Consider the following 21,854-nt stretch of genomic DNA (forward strand, 5'->3'; position numbering starts at 1 on the left):
CCTGAAGAACTTAATTGACATGCCCAAGGTCACAAGCATCAAGGTGGGATTTGAATGCAGGTATATCAAGCACCTACTTTCTGCTAGGAGCTAGGGATACAGACAAAAGTGAAATTATTCCTGACCTCCAGGGACTTGGTTTCTAAAACCAAAAGAGACAATGTGCAGAGAAGTGAGTGTATACAAAACAGATACAAGATAACCTTGGTGGTGGGAAAGGCCATGGTAGCAGGGAACCAAGGAAAGGCTTCCTGCAGAAGAACCTGGGGCTTGAAGGGAACGTAGGAAAAAACCCTGGAATTCCAAGAGGTGCATGGTGGAGGTGAAAAGGGAAAGCACTGCGGGCTTGGGAGACAGCCCATGCAATTGGAGACGGCTACTGGAGTGTCCTGTGGCCTCGGAGATCTAGGAAACCAAACCAGGCTAGGGACCAATTCTGGGATGCACTCCCTCCAATCAAGACAGTTCCATAGGAGAAGGCTTTTCACTACGTGCAGAATTCCACGACCTCCCTCTATCCCCACCCCCCTCCACAGCCATCACTGCCGCTGGTTCTCCCCCCCATTATTGCTAACCCATTCACCCCCCTGGCTCGCGCACTCCTACAAGCGCTTTCTCTCCCAATCTCCAGCCCCCAGGCCATTCTCGGGCCGCCGCCCGGGTCTGCCCAGGAGGCCGGCCGAGGCGGGGGGAGGGGAGGGCAGGGAGGGGCAGCGCCGCCGCAGCTGCTCGGAGTTTTAGGGCTGCACGTAGCCTCTGCGCCCAGGCCCTGGGACTGGTTGCGCAGTATCGGGGGCGGGGCTGCCGTCCGGGCCCTCTATATAGCAGGCTCGCTCCGCCCTTTGCGTCTTCGGCTTTTCTCCCAAGCTCGGTGCCAGGTGAGTGCTGGAGAGGGGACCAGGACAGTGGGGGCGGGGGCGCCACGCCAGGCCCTGTGCCCCTTGGCTGTCTTCCCCCCATAAGAGGGGAGCGGGGTGCGTACTGGGGGGCCGCTTTGGCGTGAGCTAGAGTTGGTGGATGCAGACGGAGGGACAGATGAGGATCAGGACGGGGACGTGAGGCAGCGGAGGGTGAGGATGGAGGCCAGAGGCCGGGCGCCCCCCCATCTCTGCGCATCCCTGCAATGGATGAGTGGACAGATGGATGGATGGAAGGGGGGAGGAGACGGGGGCTCTGGGGCTAATTCCCAGAAAGGAAAGGAGGAAGAGCGCCCCGGGAGGGTCTCCGCTGCCCGGTTTCCGGGTAAATGCCACCCTACCCCGCCCACGCCTGAGGAGACAGCTGGGTGTGTGTTGAGAGATTTTTGGGGGGGGGATGGGGGATAGAAGGCGAAGACTTTCGGGTTGAATTGGGACTGGGTGTGGGGGGGAGGGCTCTAGAAAAGGGAGGAGAGAGGCCCCTGATTCAACCCCATCTTCTGCCCCCAGGATCTGCTACTTCAGTCGCATCCCAGAAACAACATGGTGAAGGTCGGAGTCAACGGGTGAGTGGGATCTAGGCAGTCCCCAGAGGGAGGGAGACCCCAGGGGACTTGATGCAGCCTAACCCACCAGCCTCTTATTGGGAATCCAGCGAAAACAATAGATATTTTTTTCTAATCTATTCTCTGAGACCCACCCTGGGGAAAAGTGAAAGCCTCCAAGGAGACTCCAAGGTCAGAGGCTTGAGCTCAGCCAGGGCTTTGCCTATACTCAATGGTGCCTTGTGTCCTTGGGCTCATACCACCCCCAACCCCCATGCAGCTGTCCCAGCTGTTGCTTCAGGGTGCAAAAATCTTCCATAGCATTCTCTCCCTTGGATCTCTTCTGCCCTTTCCCGCCCTCCAGGGCCACGTGGGGGATGGAGAAAGCGTGGGGGAAGGGCTCCTGCCCTCCCCCTAGTTCAGCACTTTCTTTCCCCCTGACTAATTCACCTCACATCAGAGAGAGGGCGCCTTCTTCCATGGGTCACCCGCACAGCCATGTTGTAAGAGGGAAGGAAATGAGTGAGCAACCGTTAGGGATCCTCAGATCCTCATCTCCACTTCCCTTCCTTGACTCACCCTCTTTAGTGCCTACCCCAGGGGGAGGACAAACACTTCCTGCTAGGAAATAGGGCAGGTAAGAGGCACCACGACACCTCCATTGTCTATTGTCTGATGCTAGCTCTTTCTTTAGCTTCCTCTCTTCTCAACCGTATCTGTATCTCAGTTGGAGCTTCCAGAACCCAGGAACCCATTCCACCTCATCCTGGTCTCTCTCAAATTGTAGGATTTTAGATCTGGAAGAGACCTCAAATAATACAATCATCTAGTCCACTTTCATTTTAAATTTTAAGAAAAAGGTAGCCTCCTCAGCCTAGTATTCCATCCCCCTTCCCCTAATTTTCATGTGTTTTAGTGCTTCAGGGGAACCCCTTCCCAAAGTGATTTGTGGGTGTGGTAGCTTTAACATAATGCTGAGTCATGGATGTCTAGAAATGAAAATTTCCACTGTAAAACTGTCTTAACACGACAGCATGTCCCATTCATTTTCTTGCCTCAGCACGTGTGTATCTATTGGGTTTCCCCATCCCCAGAGCTTAGTCTTTCCCAAAAGGCCAGCCTTGTAAAGGTCATTTTGAGGATTGGGTATCTGTGATCCCTAGGAGAACCCTGCCCCTCTTCATTTTGGCCCCCAGAAACCAGATCTCCCCTACTCCACCCTGAGGCTAAATATAACTGTCTGACCTTTCTGTAGCCAGGGAACCTAGCTTTGCTTTCTTTTATATGGAACAGTGTAAAACCTCTAATATTGAGGAAGGGAAGAAAGGAGCACCCCAATGATAATTTAGTAGCACAATCTAGTCCAGTTAAATTTTGGAATTAGGCTAGGTGGGTGAGAAAGAAATGAGGACTTCAGATATTACAAAAAAAAAAAAAGTCTTTGCTCTTCTTGAGAGGAGGGAGTTTAACTTTTCATGGGTTAATTTCTAACCTTTAATCCTGCCCTTTGAGCTTTGGGATTCTGACTCTAAAGTCATCTACCTCTGAGGACTGGAAGCCTAGAAGCTGACTGGGGGTGGGATCCTGGCACATACTAAGATAGGTGCTATGTTGTAGCTATGTCTGAGCAATAGATTACATGGACTGTTTTGATGTGACCTTTTCTCGTTTGAGAACAGATTAAGAGATCATGGATTATCAAGGGATAGGGAGAGGGGGCAACTTTTGTATCCAACATCCCTTGGTTTACAGCAAGAACCTTTTACCCTGTGGTCTTAGATTATACCCAGGCTGCTTGACAGGTATATCTAAGGTATGTGTTTCTAGGCATGTTAAAGGTTGAGGAACCCTGTAGGACAAAGGATAGCAATTGAACCTGATTTCACTGATGTAGAGAACAGCCTCTGCCGTGCAGGTTAGCACCTTTTCTGCAATCTCTAGTGCACTGAGAGGTTGAGACTTGTGCAGGCTGAAAAGCCAATCTGTGTCAGTGGAACATGAACCCAGCTCTACCTGGCTCTGAAGCTAGCTATACTGTTGCCTATTAGGAAAACTATTTTCCTAGATAGACTTGCCTAGAACCTTCCCTTTTCTTAACTTTCCTCCTCAGTTCATTCCTCTCACTACATTTGTTTTTTGCTCTCTTGCCAGATTTGGCCGTATTGGGCGCCTGGTGACTAGGGCTGCATTCACCTCAGGTGGAGTAGACATCGTGGCAATCAATGACCCCTTCATTGACCTCAACTACATGGTAAATAGTGCCTCAGTGGCTGGGAGCAATAAGGTCTGAGCAGCCTGGGAAGGGATGGAGGAACCTGTTTCAGCTGGGTCTGATGAGGCTTCCCACACCCTTGTCCTCTCTAGGTTTATATGTTTCAATATGACTCCACCCATGGCAAGTTCAAGGGCACTGTCAAGGCTGAGAATGGGAAGCTGGTGATCAATGGAAAAGCCATTACCATCTTCCAGGAGTGAGTGTGGTGGGCAGGGTGGGAACAAACATTGGGGTTTGAGAAGATACACAGGGAGCAGGAGGTGTTCACAGCTGCTTTATCCTCTTGTAGGAGGGATCCCACCAATATCAAATGGGGAGATGCTGGAGCCGAGTATGTTGTAGAGTCCACTGGAGTCTTTACCACCATGGAAAAGGCTGGGGTGAGTAGTGGGTGAAGGGGCCACTTTCTTTCCTTAGGTAAAGAGTTTCTCTTTGGGAGATTAGAGTGGATATCATCTACCTAGAAAATGGGCATGGGAGTTCATCTACCAGGAAGGGTGAATTCAGGCTCTGTAATTTGCTTCTTCTTTTCTCTGCCTCAGGCTCACTTGAAGGGTGGAGCCAAGAGGGTCATCATCTCTGCCCCTTCTGCTGATGCCCCAATGTTCGTGATGGGAGTGAACCATGAGAAATATGATAATTCCCTTAAGATTGTCAGGTGAGAAGGACTGGTGACTAAATGGTCTAAGGTTGTAAGTGAGGAAAGAATTGAAGCAGGCCTTGCTCAGAGAGGGGAGGAGGAAGGGACACTAGTGATTACAGTAGGGAAAAAGAAGGAAATTGTCTAGACTGGAACATCTTTCCCTGACTTCTCTTCTTTCCTTTCTCAGTAATGCTTCCTGCACTACCAACTGCTTGGCTCCCTTGGCCAAGGTCATTCATGACAACTTTGGCATTGTGGAAGGACTCATGGTATGGATAGAACATGGAGTAGTGAAAATTGGGCCCCTGTCCTAATGGCACCAAAGGACCAGTGTTGGGGGGAGAGGGGGGGGTATCTGTCACATCACCCTCAAGATCCTGGCAATGAAAAGCTTGTGCTGCTAGTAGAGGAATACATTGTGCTGTGCTAGGCCTGACCCTTTCCTCTTATTGCAGACTACAGTCCATGCCATTACTGCTACCCAGAAGACAGTAGATGGCCCCTCTGGTAAGCTGTGGCGTGATGGGCGTGGTGCTGCCCAAAACATCATCCCTGCTTCCACTGGTGCTGCTAAGGCTGTAGGCAAGGTCATACCTGAGCTGAATGGGTAAGATAATCTTGGTTTTTCTCTGCCCTGAAGAGGTCATGGAAAAGAAAACAACAGAAGTGAGACATTTTTTACTATGACACTAACCATATCCTTCTCTGCAGGAAGCTCACAGGCATGGCCTTCCGTGTTCCTACTCCCAATGTATCTGTTGTGGATCTGACCTGCCGCCTGGAGAAACCTGTAAGTGTAGCATTAGACAAAGGGAGTTTGGGAATTACTTGCCTGATGGATTGACTACACAGTAGAACAGCAGTTAACAAAAACTTAAATCCTTCCTTTTCTTTTCTAGGCCAAATATGATGATATCAAGAAAGTGGTGAAGCAGGCATCAGAGGGACCCTTGAAGGGCATCTTGGGCTACACAGAGGACCAGGTATGCAAGGGGAAAAATATCATCAGAAAGATTTGACAAATTGGAACTTCATTTAACATAAACTTCCCTCTTGCAAGGTTGTGTCCTGTGACTTTAACAGCAACACCCACTCTTCCACCTTTGATGCTGGCGCTGGTATTGCCCTCAATGACCACTTTGTCAAGCTCATTTCTTGGTATGTGGCACCGTGAATGTGAATTTTGTGTTTGTATGTAGGAAAGGGTTTAAGGAGCTTACCAGAATAAGTATATGACATGGTAGCTGCCTTCCTCCTAAGCTAATGAAATTCTCACCTGTCCTTTGTCTATCTTCCTAGGTATGACAATGAGTATGGTTACAGCAACCGTGTAGTGGACCTCATGGTCTACATGGCCTCCAAGGAGTAAAGTGGAAAGCCATGGATCTTCATCCCCAGTCAAAAAAGAAGTTCCACCACTGGGGAGCCTACATTCCTAACTTATGTTCCTCTACTGGGGATACCCTGTCCCATTCACATCCTTGTCCCAATACACCCCTGTAGTAGGGGGGAGAAGCCTAGAGTCCTGTATTGTGTACCATAAATAAAGTCACCACATTCAGTGCATTTATTGTCTACTTTGTCTTTTCTGGAAGAAACATAACTACTTATCTCTGACGTAGATGAAAGTGCTTTTCCCTTACATAAAATTTAACTGATAGCCAGTAGCCTCAGTTTTCATACTGAGAGATCAAAGGTAGCAACGGTATTAAATAATACCTTTGCTAACTTGTAATGAAGCACCAGCCTTGCATTAGGAGTTGGGTATGTAGCTGTATGTTTCTTAGCCTTTGAACAGAATTTGGATTAATGTAAATTATTTGAGACTGCTGCTCATTGCTTTTCCATGTTTAGGTTAGGCCTAATCTTTGGACCTTGACTTGGGAGACAATTACATCCCAGACAGATCCAATGTTGCCAGTAATGTAAGGAAAAACTTGCTAAACGCTAGAGCTATTAAAAATATCGATCATGTGGATAGGAATTAGAGGTGTCACTTCTAAGTCTGAGAAGGATGGTGGTGTATATGGTACCTGAGGACAGGTCTAATAGACTGGAAAAGCTTCATAGGGGCTACTATATTTCTAAAAAGTCAGTCATCTTTTAGTCAACTTGTTAACAATGAGCCTTTCAGACCTAGGCCAAAGAAGCTGTCTTCTGGAGTATGAAGAGAGCATTTACATTCGTGAAACCTGGGATAAAGGATGGTTTGGGGGTCAGTTTAGTCCATGACCACCACAGAACCACATTCAAACTGGCCAATGAGAGCAGAGCAGCCAGGAGCATAAACACAATCTCCAACTCAGCTGCTCCAAACCATCCCAAATCTCCATGAAAATATTACACAGGATCAGATTTAGGGTTACAAGGTTGGGGTGAGTAATCACAAACCCTTCACTTCAAAGGTGAGAAAACATCACAAGGATTGTTGAGAAACTTGTTCAGGGCTACCCAAGTCTTCTCACTAGAAATGTACTATGTATGCTATCTTGGTCAACCTCCCCCAGTATGAAAGAACTGACCCGCAGAAGTAGGGTGTGAAGGCCCTTTTAATATATGGTCTCTATGGGAGAAGAAAATACCCACACATTATACACACTGCAGTCAGGAGCAGAACCTGTAACAGACATGGGGAATGGCAGAGCCCCCAATCTTTAGCCCTGCTTTCCTCCATACTAAGCATATTTCACTGGCCCTGAGACTTCTGGCTTGGTCCAGTTTATACCAGTACACGGGCCAGTTAGCACCAGTATGGGGTCAAGAAACAGTCATCTGACTAGGCAGCAGCAGTGGGAAATCTGTTTCACAGAATGATGGAGGATGCGAGGAACCACATTATCTATGTCTGGTTAATACTTCTCAATATGAGGCAGCCGTGGGCACTATTACTGAAGACTCAGGAATGCCCATTCTTTGTCGAGAGTCTAATGTGAGCCCAGAACCCACCACAGAAAACTGGGGGCAATGAGGAAGTAAGGGAGCAGTGCTCCCCAGCACCCTAGTACTGGGTTTGTTTGGTGCAATGGTACAAGTATTCTTATTCGGTAACACTCTACCACCTCTCCCCAGGAGGAACAGCTAAGGAATCATCTTTCGCCCAAACTCAAGGTACAAGAGACATTTGCTTTCCCCCATCTCCAGTTCATGTCATTTTCCTGGTGGGAGAGGTTTGTCAAGGAGGAACTAGGATGGAGGCAAACCGCCTATCTCATGGAGCTATCAGAGGAGAGATCACGATCGGAGTCATCGGTCTCACTCGGTGGTGGTTCATTAGGTTGGACTGCAGAGAAAGCAGGAGACTTCCTGAAAGAAAATAGTTATTACTTTGGGACAAGGAAAATTTCATGACTTAGTCTGCCTCCCTCTTCCTTCACCCTGCCTTTCGAGGAGGAAGTATGCTGATTTGGTCTAGAAGCAGCACAAAACTTATTCAAACTGAAGCCTGGTTTCCCCACAGAACTAGCTTTGAAGGTTCTGACCAGGGGAAGGAGGAACAGCCTAGTAAGCATTTAGCCTTAGGATTTCATTGTTCTAGGCATATATAAGAAAATGCCCAAGATCAACGCAGATCCCACAGCTGTTCTGAAATCAAAGTCTCAGACTTGTCTGAGGCACTGAGAGATAGGTTAACTGCTTTGCTTTCAGGGTCACAGTCAGAGGCAGGGCCAGAACCTAGGTTGTCTAAGCCCATCTTCCTCTCCCAAAACAAGAGAAATGGTCCTTATTCCCATAATCAGTGACACAACAGTAAAAACCCCTCCATAGAAAGTCACTACAAATGTACCTGGAAATAAAGACTCAGCAACAGGCTGAGCCAGGTACAAGTGTCTGTACCCACCCCTCTGCATTTACCCTTCTATCCTCTGCAAGCTTTAAAACTATACCTGGCAATTTAGGACAAGTAGCTAGGCCAGGGCTGGGACCACAAGTGAGACCAGAGCAGTGAGGTCCTGAGATTAGCACTGTACAATTTCTTATATGTTTCATTCAACTGTCTAGGCTGACACATGTGGAGTTTGTTATAATAACGATACCAAGCAGATGTCTACAGAAGTAGTCAGCATTAGGCCTGGGCTGGGCCTCTGTTCCTCCTCCAGGTGCAGGTGAGGAGTGGGGAGTGCTCCACAGACCCTTACCGGTCTCCAGACTGGGTGATGAGCCGACGGCAGGTTTCCATCTGCACGTCGAGACCACGCTTCATACTGCACATTTCCATGTACTCATGCAGGTGTCGGTTCATGTCATTCTTGGCTGTGGCCAGTTCCAGCTGGAAAGGGAACAGGGCAGCAAGAATCCATTTTTAGGTGCCAAAAGGATACTGTGGCACCTGTTTCTACCCCTCAGGGGGGTTATAATTGAATGGGCCTGAATGGACAAATATGGGCTTTCAGGGACAGCTGCCAGTAGGGGATGGGGAGCACTAAGCAGCCATGAGCCTAAAAAAGGTTGACTATACTATTCCCTTTTTCTTTAGTTTTCAAGGGAAGCTAGACTCATGGGGGAATGCTAAGTATCTGCTGTTGGCTGATATTCTAAGAATGTGCTAGTGAGGGGAGGCAAAAGACGTGCAAGTAGCTGGAAGAAAGATAAAGGACAGCAGGACTGAGGTGGACTGAAAGGAATAAACAAAATTACTTTGATGACTTCTGTAAATCATCTACAAGGCCAGAGGTGTAGAGAGAAATGAAATCTTGTTGGCATGGCTTAGGAGGAACATTCTCACTGCTGTTTTCTTTTGAAACTTGCACACATAATGAGGCTAAGTCTTGCAGGAGAAAAGCTTTTTGAGATGTCTTTAAAAGTTGGTTAGAAAGACAGATCTGGGATGATGGCCCACCTCCCAGGCCTAGAACAAAGAACTAAGGCCAAAGAGCAAAGGGAAACAAAGGGCCAGGATGTCATTCTCTTGACTGGGTTGAAGGGAATGGGGGCTCAGAACAGGGGCAACCTATTCATGATTGGTTTCCAGGTCTCCAAACTGGGAATGAAGGAAATAGGAAACTGGGACACAGAAGAAGAGTCAAAAGAACAGGCAAGAAAGCTCAGAAAGTCACCAATATTCAGAGACCACCTGGTGGGTTGGCTAGGAGGTTCTGGGGGGATACACAGGCAACTGACTTAAGCTCTCAGTGCTCCAAGCAACTCTCTAAGAATGCAACTTTACAACAGGTGTCTGTCAGCAATGGTACAGGGAATATCTCTGTCAATGAAATTCCAGATCCAGACCAAAAAATTACTTCCACTAATGGGAGAGAGTTTATATCATATCTAACCTTTGGTTCTCTCCAGTAACCCCAAAGAACGACAGAGTAGGCATTTAATAGAAATGGTGACTTAAATTTTTCTCCTGAATGTCTGCACTCTTAAATAGGGATGGGAATTGATCATTTATCATTTATTACCCACCTATGTCAGATACTGTGCTATGAGCTTAAAGACAAAAATACAACAGACTTTGTCATTAATGAGATCCCATTTTATTAACAAGAGGTGAGGGGTGAATATGTAACCAACTCATACCCTGATTTGTCAACACTCTCAGCAGCTAACTTTCACCTCTCAGATTCTCACCCTCATTTACTAAGTAACATTTGAGTGAAACATTATTGGAAAAGATAACTAGAATTGAGGCTTCTTTACCTTTCTGTATCACAGAATGCTAAGAGTTGGAAGGCACTGGAGAGGTCCAGCTCTGACCTGAACACATCTGCCCTGGATGTCGTCTTCCACAACCTTTACTTGAAGACCTTCCACTGAGCAGCTCCAAACCCTCCTGCAGCAGCTCACTGGGCTTTGGGGCAGCTCTCCCCATTCTACAGTTTTGCCTATTTGCTGCTTGCACACTGCTCCCAATTCTAGAGAAAACTGAATCCTTCCATATCACAGCCCTTCAAACCAATCAATTAACAAACTGTTATTAAGCCCCTATGGGCAAAGAACTGAGCCAGGTACTGAGGCTACAAAGTCAATATGGAAAGAGTCTCTACCCACAAGAAGTTAACATTCTGTCAGGGGAGACCACACATACACAGATGAGCATAGAGAAAAGAAATATAAGGTAATCTGTGGTGCAGGCACAGCTGGGGGGAAGTGGGAGATCAGGAAAGGCCTCCTACATATGGAGAAGGTGGGATGAGCTAAGCCTCAAAAGAAAGGAGGGATTCTAAGAAGCTGAGGTGAGGAGGAAGTACACTCCAGGTTTGCTGCACTTGAGGAACAGTGAGATTGACAATTGGGCTGGATGGGATGCAATAGTCTGAAAAGTTAGGAACTGTCAAATGTAGGAACTTGTATTTTAACATAAAGATAGCAGAAAGTGGCTAGAATCAGACAGAGCAGTGACAGGGTCACACCATCTCTGTAGAAGTCTAGTAGAAAAGAGACTGGAGGCAAGGAAAACAATTAAGAGGTGCTAGCAGGTCCAGACAAGAAGGGATGATGGCCTTCGCCCAGGTGTTGGCTGCATGAGGAGAGAGAAAGGAGCAAAGAACTGCAGTGAAGGTGGAATGCTGGGCAGGAGGCACATGATTGGGCACCCGACCAAACACTGGCAGGAAAGAGTTGAGTGTGACACCAAAGGTGTTAAACTGAGAGACAAAAAAAAAAAATACTGTTGTCCCAAGACAAGCAGAGAAATTCTTTAGAACGACAGATACAATGTATGAAGCTCATGTAAGATTGCATGCCATCTTGTGGAGGGAGCAGGGATGAAGAGGGAGAAAATTTAGAACTTATGGACGAGATTGTTGAAAACTGAATCTGAAAAAAAAGACAAGTATGGGGGCAGGAGAGAGAGCATGAGTTCTGTTGTGGGCATGTGGCTTTTGAGAGGGCTACAGAGCATGCGATCAGAAAGATTCAAGTGCTGGAGATCGCAGCCATGTCCCCTAAGTCTTCTCTTCTTTAAGCTAAACATACTCAGTCCCTTCTACTGACTCCAATTCAATGACAGCCTCACATCTCCTCCCAGCGCCTGTGGCTTCACCCACATCAATGCTACTTATCAACACCCTTCCCAAGAGGCCTGCTGTGAAAAAGGAGAGGTCCATTGTGAAGAACCTGAAAAGTGATGTTTGCGTTTAGGATTTTCTTTCTTTTCAAAGGAAAAGCTTGGAGTGTAAGGGCCTCTGGTCCAGGACTAGACAGTGACCAAAGCCCTGGCACTAGCTGAGTCTCCACTTGACTAGCCATTGTCCTGAACTTGCAGCCAAAGAGCCATCGGAGACAAGGACCTAGGGAGGCAAGAGACGTTTCAGGAGGTACAGAAGAGCGAAGGCAGAGCATCTCCCAAACTCCAGTCACTGATGCTGATTTGGCTGCGCCTGTAATTTAATTTTTCTGCTTGGACGTGGATAAAATGACCTTGCACAGAGAAGTCTCTACTAGTAGTACAGCCTATGGTTTCACAGTAGAAGAAAAGTGTATATGTGAAAAGAGAAGGGGAATATTTCTTCTGATTTTATTGTCAAAATGCAGAAAGGGGGAAATGCAAGAATAAATATCAGTTGTGGGACACTGGCCACATCCTGAAGATCTATTATCCATATAAGAGAGATGGAGAAGGGCTTGGTCCGACCCTCCTTCCTCCAACACTTTCCTATATTCTTGGGAGGTACAAGAATCAGTGTCACAGCCCATACAGATCTGTGCACAAAGGAGCCCCGGCTCCCATAATTACAGCAGACTCCCCAAGGCTGTAGGAAGGGATAAAAAAGCCTCCACCAGAGGCACTTAGATTTAAGATGAAGCAGCAGGGAACATGATTCTCATCTTAGCATCACTGAGGCTCAATCCTCATCACAGTACCAGAAGCCAGGGCACTGAACCAAGATCACAGCTATGGGGGCTATGCCAATTGGAAGGAAAGGGAATAAGTGGGGAGCAAGAGGCATCTCCTCCCTCAATCAAAGCACCCACAGTACAATCTCTGGCAGATTCTATGAGACTGGAATAGCTTCTGAAAGAAGCGCAACAGTCTAAGTACAGCCTAGCTGAAGACTAACACCACAGCCCTCAGTTACCACACTCTGTGTAGGCCTAGACTACAGTCAAGCTTCACCTCATTCACTGGACTTAACAACTGCTAAGCCTATAGAGGTTGTTCCTGCCCTGGGGCCCCAAGGCCTTGACTGGTGGTTATCTCAGTTGCCCTGTACATCTAAGTTTGAGCTCCAGTCATGCTTTACTATGCTTCACCTCCACCACTTGTCTTTTTCCAGCTGCAGAACCATAATCAAAGCAATTTTGTCCTTGCTCCTGGAAAAGGCATCTACTCCCCTGTGGCAAGTTTTACTCACCATCCCATTAACTTTCCAAACCAAAATATCCCTTCCTGACCATCACTCCTCCATATCGGTATCTCCTCCTATTAAGACTTCTTGGGCAGGGTCTGTATTTACCTTTTATTTGTATACTTATCTGCTTAGTTAGCAAAGTCCTTGGCACAGAAAAAGTGCTTAATAAATGTCTTTTCAATCTTTCATTAACTAAGTGCACAAAAGAACTCACTGGAAGACTGGTGAAGAGATGACCAATTTCTTGTCTAAGGGAAGTCATGATAAGGGTGTATTCTCTCTAGAGAAGGAAAGGGTTACCTACACCGCCAAAATCTACCATTGCCTCAGGATGAGATCAATGATGTCTGGACCTGGCCACTAACAACTGGCAGGTGATTGTTACTTCTTAGCATATCCATGTGGGTCTATTAGCTCACCTGTGCACATATCACATCCTCACCTCTATCTGGTCGATGGTCTCCTGGTATTCCTTCTCCCGGGTTTTGAACAAAGATTCTGTGTCCTTAATCACTTTCTCCAGACTGTCCTCCTGCTGCTGGGAACCACAGGGAAGCAAAGGAGCAGTAGCAGCAACAGAGAGGGAGAGACCAATGGGAGGGTGACCATTCAATATGGACAAGGCAAAGGGGAAAAAGAGAAACATGTTTAAAAAAAGCAACTAGCAGAAAGAACAAAGAACAGCAGAAGGGAAAATAAAGTATGTACAAAAAGGATGTCTGTCACACAAGACAGAGAGAGTAAGCAAAAGATAGAAGACAGGGCAGGGCAGGGCAGGGGGAGCCACAGGGCCTGAGGCTAGTAGGAGCTGTTACCTCGCCCTGAGCCTCCGCAGCGGCCATGGCATAGCCTGAGAAATCCTCCCAGAGTAGCAAAGTCTCCTCCGTCTCCTCCCAAGTCAGGCTGTCACAGTCATCTTCAAAATCATACTCCCGCCTGGAGATAGGGAACCCAGGTTTCAGTAAACAATGGATGGGTAGGCGAGCTCTTCCAGGAGAACACTGCTGGGGAAACTGCAGCCTCTGGAGGAGCAGAGGGTGCTGAGGGGCAGGGCCTGTGTGACTCACAGCTGGTTGAGCATACGCTGCATCTCCTCATTGATGCTGAGGGCTGTGCTCTCATCCTCATCCCCATCAGGTGGGTGGGGCCCATCACTCTCCGACAGGGAGGTATCCTCCTCGATGACAGGTTTTCGATCCCGCTTCCGCCCCCCCATGGATGGGACCTTAATGGGAGACAAGTGCAGAGACTACAGAGACGAGGTCGGGTGCGTGAGAAGAAAAGGGCAGGGAGCGGGAAAGGATAGGGGAAGGAAGGAATGACAAACCAGCAGGAAAGGTCGGGGCAGAGACAAAGACATAGAGTTATAAAGACAGGTACAGAAACATGGAAAGGTACAAAAAGACAGATAACAGAGGAAAGGAGGGGATCAAGGATTAAGACAGGCAAGGAAAGAAGAGGTAGGGAAAAGAGAGACAAGGGACATGGGCTGATTATGACCATGTAAAGAGGTGAAGTAGCTAAAAAGTGATTTTTTAAAAATCCTGAACACAATGACAGAACTAATGACTACAATGATGGATGAAAATGAATACTCTACATAGGAGACCTTTAATCACACCCAGATTCAGAACCAGGGAGAAAAGGGACAAAGAGAGACACAAAGAAAGGAAGAGAGGAAAAGAGAAAGTAAAGGAGAGAGGACAAGGGGGAAAGGAGGGGAGGGAATAGAGAAAGAGAAAAAAATTGCATTGAAAAGCCAAGTGGGTCAAAATTGATAGCCAAACCTCCTGGCTAGTTTAGAAACAGGGGCAGAAGCATTAATGAGTTGCAGGAGATTGAAACTAACCAGCTTCTTCTGTGGGGGAAGCAAGAAAGGAGGCATATGAAAGGAAAGAAAAGAGAAGCAGACAGAGGGTGAAGAGAGAGAGAGGGAAGGGGAGAGATGGTGTTAGTGAGAGCTTCACAAACCTCCTTTCAGAGGTTGCTCCTTGCCCCACCCCCTGGCTTAGAACCACCTCATGTCCCCGGTTTCTTGGGTAAGGACCCTCAAGTAAGAAGGAAGGGCCTAAGCTCCAGGCTAGCGATAATGACAATGTCTCCATCTGTCTCAACCCTCCTCTGACCAACTCAGGATGTAGGGGAGATGTGGAACTCGGGAAAAGCCTGGGACCCAGGGCCTCCTTGTCCCTGAAGGAGTCTAGAAGGACAACAAGGGACTCTTACCTGGAACATCTTGATCATGTCCTCACAGTTGCGCTGCTGGGCCACATCACACAGTTTGGCAGTAATGTCTATGCGGCGGCAGATGTCCATGTCCACTTTCATGGCTTTCTCCTGAATCTTTGTGTCCAATTCAGTCAGGTTCTATGCCAGAGAGAAGACAGGAGACTGCACAGTGCCACCCTATACTTAGGACAACAAGCAATGGCCACAATATGCAGGGCCCTCTGCGCATTAACCACAGAGCCCTCCCCCTCAAGGGGCTTCTGTTTCCAAACAAGGTGGAGAAAGTATCTTGCTAAGAAATTCCCATGTTATGGAAACTATTTTACTCTCCTCTTTTCTTTCTTGGACCTGAGGTGCAGGGAAAAGAGAAGGGCTATAAGAAGGCAACAGTAATAAAGAAGGAAAGGCCTCATTTCCTGAGAAGGCAGGAGACAAAAATAGCCCTACTTACATTACTCATGAGTCCCTTGAAGACCACCAGCTCAGCTTTGAGTTGCTCCACCTTCATTGCTAGCTCTTCCTGGCAGGCATCAGCTTCCTGGGCTTCCTGCGGACAGGAAAAATGCCCTGGCATTAGTGGCAGAGCCAGAGGATGGTAAGAGAGGAGTACAGTCAAAGCAAGATGTTGGAGAAGCTTGAACCCAGAGTCAGACTGGGGAGACGAGCAGAGGCATGGCCACCCTCACCTCCTGAAGCTCATTCACACGCTCTTGCAGCTGGACCCGAACTGTATATTCCTCTTCCCACCTGAAAGAATGGAGAGGACATGGGGTACAAAATCCTCCCAGTCCCAATACGGTTTTCTCCCCACTCCCCCAGACCCAGTACTTTCTGACCCAACACAAAGAGCCACATAAAAAGCTTTTAAGGACCAAGAGAGTAAGGCCTGCTAGGGCTGACTCCCTGAATAAGGGGGGGTTGTGGGCTAGGAGTCCAATTGACTCTAAGCTCCTTGTAAGGAACTGTGTACTTTCTGTCTTTGTATTCCCAGGGTCTTGCACACAGTTGGTACTTAATAAATGCTAGACTGAATTCGGCTGTTCTGAACAGCTGCAGCCACAGACTGGGTGTGGCCTTACTGGCATGCTCCAAGTAGTTCCTGGCAGTTGACAAACTCACCAACTGCTTCCTGTCACATTCTGGCCACCGACCAGCCACTAGGCCCAGTTTTCTCTTATCCCAGCTCCAATGAGCTGTCTTGCTGACCTATCCCCCACCTCCTGCCCACACCAGACACCAGGTCCACCCAGTTCAGTCTCCCACCTTCAGTTCCACAGATCCGGTCTCCCGCCTCCTGCCTGCACCAGAACAGAGCTCCTCTAGCCTGCTCCCCTGCCTCCTGTGGGGCCATTTAACCCTGTAAAAGCATCTGCAGGACACATACCGCATCAACAGACTTTGTCAACAGCAAATCCAGATGATGCTCGGAAGTCTAAGCTCCAAGTCCTTCCCACCCTCACCTACTTTTGAGTGAGCCCCAGGGTTGTTAGCAAGGCTGGACCTAGGGCTACAAAGCCATGGACAAAAAGGGTACCTTGGGCAAGTGCAGGCCAAAGTAAAAGAAAAATATATCTATCATTCCCCAAAAAAAGAGATCAAAATTAGAAATGCAGCCCATGGGGCAAAGGCTACAGATTGAGACGGGAGGCTAATAGTAGAAGCATTTTTTGTAGATGCTTGGGGCTGAAAATAACAATTACACCTTACATCTCTAGGTTTGCCAAGCGCTTTATATACATTATCTCATATAATCATCCCCCTAAAATCTAGTGAAGCAAGCACCATCAGCATAATTAACAGATAAGAAAACTGAAGCTCAGAGAGGCTGACTTGTCTGTGGTCATACAGCTAAGTGTCAGGAGAGGAATTGAAGCAGGTGTCTTCTGACTCCAAAGTTCATCAGTCTTTCCACCATGCCATGCCACCTCACCCATCACCCAGAAGCAATGCTATAACAGGGCAGGTTTTAAGCTGCTCCAGCCCTACAGCCAGGTTAAATCACATCTTGCAGAGCCAGTTTTTCAAATACCTTAAGTCCATGATATGTAAGCACTTAATAGATTCTTAGTGACTACTGGAGGATTACTGTTTATGGAATAATTTCATTAAATTGATTTGAATGTTACCTCCAGCTGGACTGAGATGTAGATTTCTCCTAAACATGATCCCATACTACCTAGCTTCCACTTATATCAGTCCATCACTTCACAGTCTATTCTGGAGGAAAGAAGGAATCACTCCCAAAGCATAAACAGACAGATTTTAAGTAGGTGGTTATGAAGGGAGAAAGCTGAAATGCTGTGTCCTAAGAACCAATTCTGTAGCTCAAAGATTCAATCTCTTTCTTCTCTCTATTCCTTCTCTTTTTTCATTTGAGTCATTCTTGTCTTTCCTGCCCTCTTTCATCTGGCCCATTCTCTCCTTCCTCTGCTGGATCCCTCACTCCCCAACTGCATTGCAGGGTTCCTAATAATAACTCCTCTACATCAGCTCGACTGCCCCCCATGGCCACCCCAACGAACTTACCCAAGCTAGACCAGGAATGAAACAGTCCAGTGGCCAGCCATTGCTGTCATCACTGCTGGATCACTACCTAGTACCAGCTCACTCCCCTCCCTTTCCAAATCCTTTCCAGGTGCCTTCTATGCCCCAAATCCCGGCTCATCGAGGTTCCCACACTATGCCACTCAGGATATTTGTCAAGGTTGGTAAAGTGTGGCTGCTGAGTTTCTTTTATCAGGGATACAAGTAGATTTGCTTTGGAATGGGGGAAGGCAAAGATTAACAAGATAATTTGAGCAAGATACATGAGAGAGAATAGAAAGCATTATTTTGGTATGAATCCTACCAAATTTGGAAGGAAACTAAATTGAGGAACCTAATTACAGAGTTAGAGGAAGTCCTTAACATGGCAAAGGAGTCTGAGCATAAATATCCTGATATCTGACTAAGCGCTATTTGCCATATTGAAGAATTCATTAAGGTGGGTACACTCTGGGTGTGGTCCCATGATCATAGTTACTGAAACAATTCTTGGAGCTGGAAAGGGCCTTGGACTTTTAATCCAAGCTTCCATTCCCTTCATGAATCCCCTCTACAACAATCCAGACAGAGAGGAACCCTTTATATGATGAGGAACACATTATTAGAAAGTTCTACTTTATGTGTGCCCATATTTAGGTCCCTACAATTTCTACCCACTGGTTTTATCTCTGGAGCAGTCACACAGAATAACTCTACCCTTTACTCTTAGAGAAGTACCAAGGCATACTGAGTGCTAGACAGCATCAGAAGGCCAGAATCCAAATTCCACATTAGACTCTTGACTAGTTGTAACACTGGACAAGCCATTCAATGTCTTTGGGCCTCTATTTCTTTATCTGTAAAAACAGGGAATAATGATAGCAGCTGGTTCACAAAGCTGATACATCTAAGAAAAGAATATTTTTCAAGTGCAATGCAAATCTTAAAGTGCTATTATTACTGCTACCACAGAACATTGCTCCCCTCCTGAGCAACCAGTAGTAGAAGCATCTTTTGGAGATGTCTGGAGATAAGAATCAAAAAAGCAGCTTACATTTGTAGAGCAACTTTAAGGTTTGGCAAGTCTTTCACAACCCCGTGAAGTAGACACTATTGGTATTATTGGTACCCTGTTACTAGATAAGGAAACTAACATTCTGAAAGGTAAAGTGACTTGTCTGTGGCCACACAGTGTCAGGAGTTTGTTCAACTGTTCCTCAAGAGGCACTTTAAAGGCCTGTACTGTTTTGATTAATTTCAGTGTACCCCGTTCTCATTTACAATGTGGGTTCCTATGTAGAGTTTTAGAATTAGGCTCTGTGATGAGTTTCTATTTCCCTCTAAACACCTGTCTTCTTTTTTTTTAAACACCTGTCCTCTAAAGAGGTCTGTGTAAAGCACTGTTCAGAGAGAGCTTTACTGATCCCTGAGCTGAAAAAAGAGCAGGGATTATTTTCTCCATTTTAAAATGGAAAAAAAACCCAACTAAGGCTCAGAGAGAGGAAAAGCTCCTTCTCAGGTCACACAATTCTAAAGCTGAAAATAGAACCCAGGAGGCCTCAACTATTAGTTCAACGTGTATGCATCCTCTGCCTCCCAGACTGGGACCTGAATTAGAGAAACATTCTGAGGTCTCATATAAAGAGGACAAAAAACGGCAGAAGGTTTAGGACAAAAGAATGTACGTCAAATATCAAACAATGCTGGGCACGTCAGGGTACTGCAGTGTTATGAGCGAAGCTTTCCCCAAGGGATAATAACTCTTTGCTGCCTTAGACATCTGGACCAAGGACAAACCACTCTGGACCTTCTCCCACCCTCAAAAAAAAGCCAAACCCACACACATTTCCAGAGAATACCAATAGTCCCTGTGGTTATGGATGGACCCATCCAAAATTTTTCTCCTCTTCCATAACTTACTGCAATTATACTAATCTTAAATTATATTTTACTAGGATCTCAAAGTGAATAAGTTCCTAAGGACACTTATCCAGCATAGGTTTTCCCCTATGCTGGCCTCCCTTATAGGAGGTCAGAACTAGATCTGCAAAAGGGTGGGGAACGGCAGAAGAGGGTTCAATGAAAAAGCTGATCCTTTCCAGGCCAACTGAAAATCCTATTTATGACTTAGCTCTTCTTCAGGTCATACACATCCCAAATAGAAATTCATGAACATATTCAGTGATATCCATACCTATCACTTCACCAATCATCAACAAGCCCTGCCATACAGAAATGCTCTTTGTAAACCTTAAACTTTGAGATAAGTCAAAAACAACAACACAGTGGCCATTCTTGACCTGCATGTGAGGAACGACTAGTGGTAAAAACACTGTGGAAACCTAAAATAACAAAATTTCCCCCAACCAACATCTCTTTCTTCCCCAGTGATATATAATGCTGAAACTATCATCACTTCTTAGCCATACACTGCACTAAGCATATTTACTTTCCTTCTCCTCTGCTGGTTTCTGGTTTTGTTCTTTTGAGAGAATCAGGTTATGGGGTTCTATGGGCATCTTCCCAACTTGTATGACCCTCATCTGACACTCCCACCCCTGACTTCATTTCTCTATGCTCATAGGGTGTGTCCACATGGAATCTTACCAACTTTTTCTAACTTGGCCCTTTCTTCAGCTTCAATGTTTGTCTCTCTCCAGGCAAAGCCTCTATTTCCCCCATAACAAATCTGTTCTTTCAGGAGGGAATATTCCTTATAATCCCTATTACTTACCCCACCTTGGTTGATCCTTGGTTGATCCTTGTTTAAAAGTTTCCTCTGGCCGTGTAGACCTACCACATGGGAACCCAGCTGGCAGGTGTCCCAGTATCCTCAGACCCCTCTTTGGGAAATACATCCACATCCCCCCACATCCACCTTCCCAAATGATAACATTTATAGCCTGCAAGATAAGGCAGATCTCTTATGCCATTAACTTTTGTCCCCTGAACACAAAGTACTTTTCCCCAAGTTGCTCACAAGAATAACCAAAAAGACTGATAAGGGGAAAAAGAAAACCCCACACAAACATTTCCCTGGCTCATCTCCCTAGTCACACCCAGTTAAGATCCCAGTTAGGGTAACCCTCTAAACACTGCAACATGAAGGGGAGGGGAAGTAAAGACAAGGAAAAAAATTAAGCTTCTCACACATAACTTCCCTCCTGACATGACTTTCTTCCCTGTACGACCTTCCTGAAATTGGGGCTGCTCCCTGAGTCCTCCGGATTCTGGAAAGATCTCTTCTTTTGGGGGGAGGGAGACCTGGCTGCCTCTCCCTGGTCCACATCTCCCTGGACTCCCCTCACGCCACCCTCACCCCGAAACTTTCATTGTTTTCTCTAAAGTCCTCTGGTTGGAACCCCTCAATGCCAATGCCGCGGTGCCCCGAGCCCAGGGCCCACCCGTCGGCCCGGCCCCACCTCCCCCAGCCTCACCTCCGCTTGTACTCGTCCCGCTCCCGCTTCACCTTGGCCAGTACGTTATAGAGGGCCCGGATCTCGGGTGTGATGGTGTCGATCTGCACCCCCACGCCGTCGGGGTGCACCCACGACAGGCCAGGCCCCTGCACCAAGGTGGGCTCCAGTCCCGGCCCGAGCCTGCGGGCGTGCGAGAAGGACCAGATGGTGCCGGGCATGAAGCGGGCCGACGAGGAGTAGGGGGTGGATGTGGCCGCGGAGTGGGACGGGACAGACGCCGGGGCTGGGGCGAGCGCGCTGGCGGGAGACGACGAGAGACCCGAAGCTGTGGGCGCCAGCGGGCCTCGCGAGGCGGGCCAGGCCCCGAGGGGCAGCCCCGGGGGCCGGATGGGGCTGATGAAGCCGGTCTGCACGGCCTGGTCGCGGCGCCCCGGACCCCGCCGGCCCTGCGGCCCATCTTCCAGCGCCTGCTGCAGCTGCTTCTCCAGCAGCCGGTTGCGCCGCTCCAGCTCGTGCACCTTGGCCAGGAAGCAGCGGAAGCGCAGGTTGAGCGTCTTGAGCACGTTGATGTTAGAGCCCAGGTCGTTGCGGAGGGCCATGGCGGCGGGCGGCGGCGAGGGCGCCGGGCCCGGGCCGGCCAGTGCCAGCGGCTCCCACGGGGGGATGCCCGGGGGGGCCGCCGCCGCCGCAGGGCCCGCAGGCAGCTCCCCTCCCCCGCCCAGGTAGTCGCCGCCCCCCAGCGAGGGTCCCCCGAGCGGCCCAGCCAGACCCTGCTGCTCTTGCTGGAGGAGGAAAAGATTGGGGCCGAATAACGGGTTCATGGCCGCACCGCTTCTCCGCCTCGAGATGGAGACCGGCGCGGGGCGGGGAGCCGGCCCGGACAGGGAGCCAATGAGAAGACAGGATAGGGGCGGGGCCACGGAGCGAGCCAATGAAAGGGCGGGCGGGGCAACCCAAGTGAGCGTCAGGCCGACCGGAGGAGGAGACCGGCCCGAGTGCGGGCAGCAGA

The 21,854-nt window shown here is 47.9% G+C and overlaps 2 protein-coding genes across 8 annotated transcripts; one reads left to right on the forward strand and one right to left on the reverse strand.

The window, feature by feature from the left end:
* Positions 1-547: 547 nt before the first annotated feature.
* Positions 548-5,946, forward strand: LOC140533696 (glyceraldehyde-3-phosphate dehydrogenase). Of its 4 annotated transcripts, none has more exons than XM_072653778.1 (12): positions 548-878; positions 1,428-1,483; positions 3,614-3,713; positions 3,827-3,933; positions 4,027-4,117; positions 4,280-4,395; positions 4,568-4,649; positions 4,836-4,987; positions 5,092-5,170; positions 5,280-5,363; positions 5,441-5,538; positions 5,680-5,946. In XM_072653778.1, exons 2-12 carry the CDS (start codon positions 1,461-1,463, stop codon positions 5,747-5,749), a joined length of 1,002 nt encoding a protein of 333 aa, XP_072509879.1. In that variant the 5' UTR covers positions 548-878; positions 1,428-1,460; the 3' UTR covers positions 5,750-5,946. The 4 variants fall into 4 exon arrangements, with proteins under 4 accessions (XP_072509879.1, XP_072509881.1, XP_072509880.1 ...); XM_072653780.1 differs by having other exon boundaries at positions 877-1,070; XM_072653779.1 differs by having other exon boundaries at positions 878-974.
* Positions 5,947-6,911: 965 nt separating this feature from the next.
* Positions 6,912-21,694, reverse strand: LOC140533691 (non-homologous end joining factor IFFO1-like). 4 transcript variants are annotated; one of them, XM_072653765.1, is made up of 9 exons: positions 20,864-21,694; positions 15,590-15,650; positions 15,355-15,450; positions 14,901-15,041; positions 13,742-13,899; positions 13,490-13,610; positions 13,117-13,212; positions 8,517-8,647; positions 6,912-7,683 (listed from the first exon to the last, which is right to left on the reverse strand). In XM_072653765.1, the coding sequence occupies exons 1-9, from the start codon at positions 21,664-21,666 to the stop codon at positions 7,584-7,586; spliced, it is 1,707 nt and encodes a 568-aa protein (XP_072509866.1). In that variant the 5' UTR covers positions 21,667-21,694; the 3' UTR covers positions 6,912-7,583. The 4 variants fall into 4 exon arrangements, with proteins under 4 accessions (XP_072509866.1, XP_072509865.1, XP_072509864.1 ...); XM_072653764.1 differs by having other exon boundaries at positions 13,117-13,209; positions 13,742-13,923; XM_072653763.1 differs by having other exon boundaries at positions 13,742-13,923.
* Positions 21,695-21,854: the final 160 nt, after the last annotated feature.

Source organism: Notamacropus eugenii, chromosome 3, assembly GCF_028372415.1.
Source record: "Notamacropus eugenii isolate mMacEug1 chromosome 3, mMacEug1.pri_v2, whole genome shotgun sequence".
In the NCBI taxonomy this organism is placed as follows: Eukaryota; Metazoa; Chordata; class Mammalia; order Diprotodontia; family Macropodidae; genus Notamacropus; species Notamacropus eugenii.

Excerpts from the sequence above, each read along its gene's own strand:
- LOC140533691 (XM_072653763.1), bottom strand. The coding sequence starts at position 21,666 with ATGAACCCGTTATTCGGCCCCAATCTTTTCCTCCTCCAGCAAGAGCAG. Across the intron at positions 15,042-15,354 it reads TCAAGGGACTCATGAGTAAT|AACCTGACTGAATTGGACAC; the intron begins GTAAGTAGGGCT and ends TCTCTGGCATAG. Across the intron at positions 13,924-14,900 it reads ACATGATCAAGATGTTCCAG|TCTCTGCACTTGTCTCCCAT; the intron begins GTAAGAGTCCCT and ends TCGTCTCTGTAG.
- LOC140533696 (XM_072653778.1), top strand. The coding sequence starts at position 1,461 with ATGGTGAAGGTCGGAGTCAACGG. Across the intron at positions 4,118-4,279 it reads CCACCATGGAAAAGGCTGGG|GCTCACTTGAAGGGTGGAGC; the intron begins GTGAGTAGTGGG and ends TCTCTGCCTCAG. Across the intron at positions 5,364-5,440 it reads TGGGCTACACAGAGGACCAG|GTTGTGTCCTGTGACTTTAA; the intron begins GTATGCAAGGGG and ends CCCTCTTGCAAG.